Below are 2,865 nucleotides of genomic sequence, written 5' to 3' on the forward strand. Positions count from 1 at the left end.
CAAAGGAGTAATTCATTTCAAACTCCTCAATCCATAGCAAACTCTCAATGCACAGATCTATAGTCAGCAACTGAAACGTTTATTTCAAACCCTTAATCAGAAACGCCCTTCACTCGTTAATCGGAAAAGTGTTCTTCTTCTTCACAACATTGCACGTCCACGTGTGGCACGTTTGACGCAACACACGATTATAGAGTTGGGCTGGGAAGTTCTCCCCCACCTACCATATTCTCCAGATATGGCACCATTAGATTACCATCTTTTTCGTTCGCTACAACACAATTTTAATGGGAAAACGTATGCAAGTATGGAAGTGTTAAAGAGGACATCGACATGCATGTCATCCTCCCTTGAAAATGTACGAAATTAAATGTAAAATACTCTCTATAAAATCGTTATTGCTCAAACAGACCATAATTTTTATAGCCTTCAATTTTGTTTGGTTACAGAGCTATCAAAGAGCAAATCAGACCCCTCCTGCCACACCCACCCATCACATCCTCTCTTTCTCAATTCATTGATAGTTCTCTCTTACGTTTCATTATATATTACCTATAACCAACAGAAATTCAAGGTTTTCATCTATCAAATGGCGTATTGTATAACATTGTGTTCTGAACAGATAACCGTCAATTTCACTCTGAATATCAACATCGTTCCCGTGGGAAAGTTAACGACTAGCTTGGATGAATTTGTATCAGGATTTTTTTGACATTGCCTTGTAAAGTAAAGGGTACCCAGGATGATAGGGTTAATACACTTAGTGTAAATTCTGGAGGAGTAGTCAATTTATAGTAATTCAACTCTCACAAAACCAGTACTATTTTTTTATGTCTAACTCTACTGTGATATATTTTGAAAAAGCATTCTGTGTTCAAATGTAATTGATATATAATCTAGGCCAGCAATAGCTAATAACTTCGAACAATTTTCAACAATTCTACACTCGTAAAATAATACAATTAAATTTTAATTCAGATTTGACAAGAACGAAAAACCTTACTTGTGTTTTAGAATCTGGCCCAGCCCACCAGAAAATTCCATTTCTTCTCAGTTCTGCCAATTTAGCATTGAGTTTATGTGCTAAAACTACAGTTAATGGCATGCATTCTTCAGTTTCATCAGTAGCATAACCAAACATCAATCCCTGAAAGAAAAAAATATCTTCATTTAGAGAAATTTCATTTGCAACATGTAATATTCAACTTTTTTTACACTTACATGCAGAAATAATGTGAGCAGGGGGTAATACAGGCTAAATTTGGGTGCAAAATTTTTGCCCCCCAAATTTGAAAAATCATGTCATGAAAAAGATAGGTCAGAAACCAAAACAATATAAAGTAAAAATTATAATAAAAACAAAAATTTTGCTTAACTTTTTCTCTATATTATGTCTTTTGATATTTTGCCTTAGCGCACAACCCAGTTTAGTAGATACACATAAATATAACATAATACATAAAAGTATCTATTATTACTTTTGTATTAAAAGTATTCATTAGTTGTTGTTTTTTTCCCACTTTGAGTCTCCCCCTAAAACCTTCAGCTCAAATTTGTGGTTAGTTTCTGCTTTTCAGAAACTTGCCTCACTTGTGCTTGATTACCACCATTCAAAATAATTTTCTGTATTACCCTCTGGTGAGCCTTAAAGTTTTATTTACTTAGTTAAACCAAATGTCAGGAATTGCTTTAGTGGAAAAAAACAAAAACTAGCTTTCTGCACATGCACACAGCATAACTTAATATTGGTTTCAGTTTCAGCTTGAAATACAGATATTGTAAAAACTTAACTATAATAGAATGTAGCAAAAAATACTTGTGTAATATATACTGCATAATACTACTATAAGAATTTATTTCAAACCAGTACACAAACAAAAACTGTGTGTATATTGCAGCTATCCATTATATTTAGCTGGTAAGGTGCTATTTCCACATACAGTTTATGTATTAATACAACAAGTAAGCAAGCAAATACTCATCCACACACACTCTCAATAGACAGTACTCTGATACAGTTATTTTAATTATAAGTTGTAGAGTAAGAAAACACCATAGATCACCAGTAAGCTATAAAAGTTCCAAAAATATTCCTGAATCTACAAAACTAGTTAACTATAATTACCAGTTTTTCCCGTCCAAAAGAAGCTCACAGTCAAAAACAGTTTTGTTTCAGTTATTTATGCCAAGTTATAAAAGGGCTATCTACACTAGTTATCTCATATTTTGAACAGATACACTTAGTCAACAGCATCCACTTCCAACTCTTGGGCTACTCGAACAGTGGAATTTAACCATCACTCTTCTATTGCTCCCACAACCTCAAAGTGTAGTGCACAATTTTGCTGCAACAGGATGCAAACCATGGATCTTCAAATTCACAATCCAGAAAGCTAACCACTAGGCTATGCCTAGTCCATAAAGAAAAAAGCATCCTTCAAAAGTGTTCATCATCTGGTCTTGTTTTTGTATCTTATAGTATTTTGTTGTCAATGTATACACGGTTTATACTTCTCCTATCTTAGTATAATCTATGGCTTGACAGTGCCAGTATGAATATAGTATTAGAGCATCAAGAAATTAACGTTGCTTCTTTTTAGATTAAAAACCTCGAACAATTTATATATGAAAAGAAAACATATATTAAATAAAATAGTCTCTATTCTTATCGATGATGCTTTTCCATCTTACAATAAGATTGTTAATGCCCTGATTACAGAAATCACTTGGCTTTGAAGCAAAATACCTAAGACAAAATGTGTCGTGTGTTACACTAGTGGAAATTCAGGATTTTTTTGTATATTTCCTTTTAGAGTTAAGAACTTAAAACTTGTATACTATTAAAATATGGATTATTAGCTAAGA

At 32.9% G+C, this 2,865-nt stretch overlaps 1 protein-coding gene across 2 annotated transcripts in view; it reads right to left on the minus strand.

Annotated features, from left to right (window-relative positions):
* The window catches only part of LOC106458149 (S-adenosylmethionine synthase-like), a 47,565-nt gene that overhangs the window by 22,405 nt on the left and 22,295 nt on the right, over window positions 1-2,865 (minus strand). For both annotated transcript variants that reach the window (XM_013917610.2, XM_022384297.1), the window contains exon 5: window positions 1,004-1,147. In XM_013917610.2, the coding sequence (XP_013773064.2) occupies window positions 1,004-1,147 (144 nt within the window). The remainder of the gene's footprint in view (window positions 1-1,003; window positions 1,148-2,865) is intronic.

Source organism: Limulus polyphemus, unplaced genomic scaffold, assembly GCF_000517525.1.
Source record: "Limulus polyphemus unplaced genomic scaffold, Limulus_polyphemus-2.1.2 Scaffold421, whole genome shotgun sequence".
NCBI classification, from domain to species: Eukaryota; Metazoa; Arthropoda; class Merostomata; order Xiphosura; family Limulidae; genus Limulus; species Limulus polyphemus.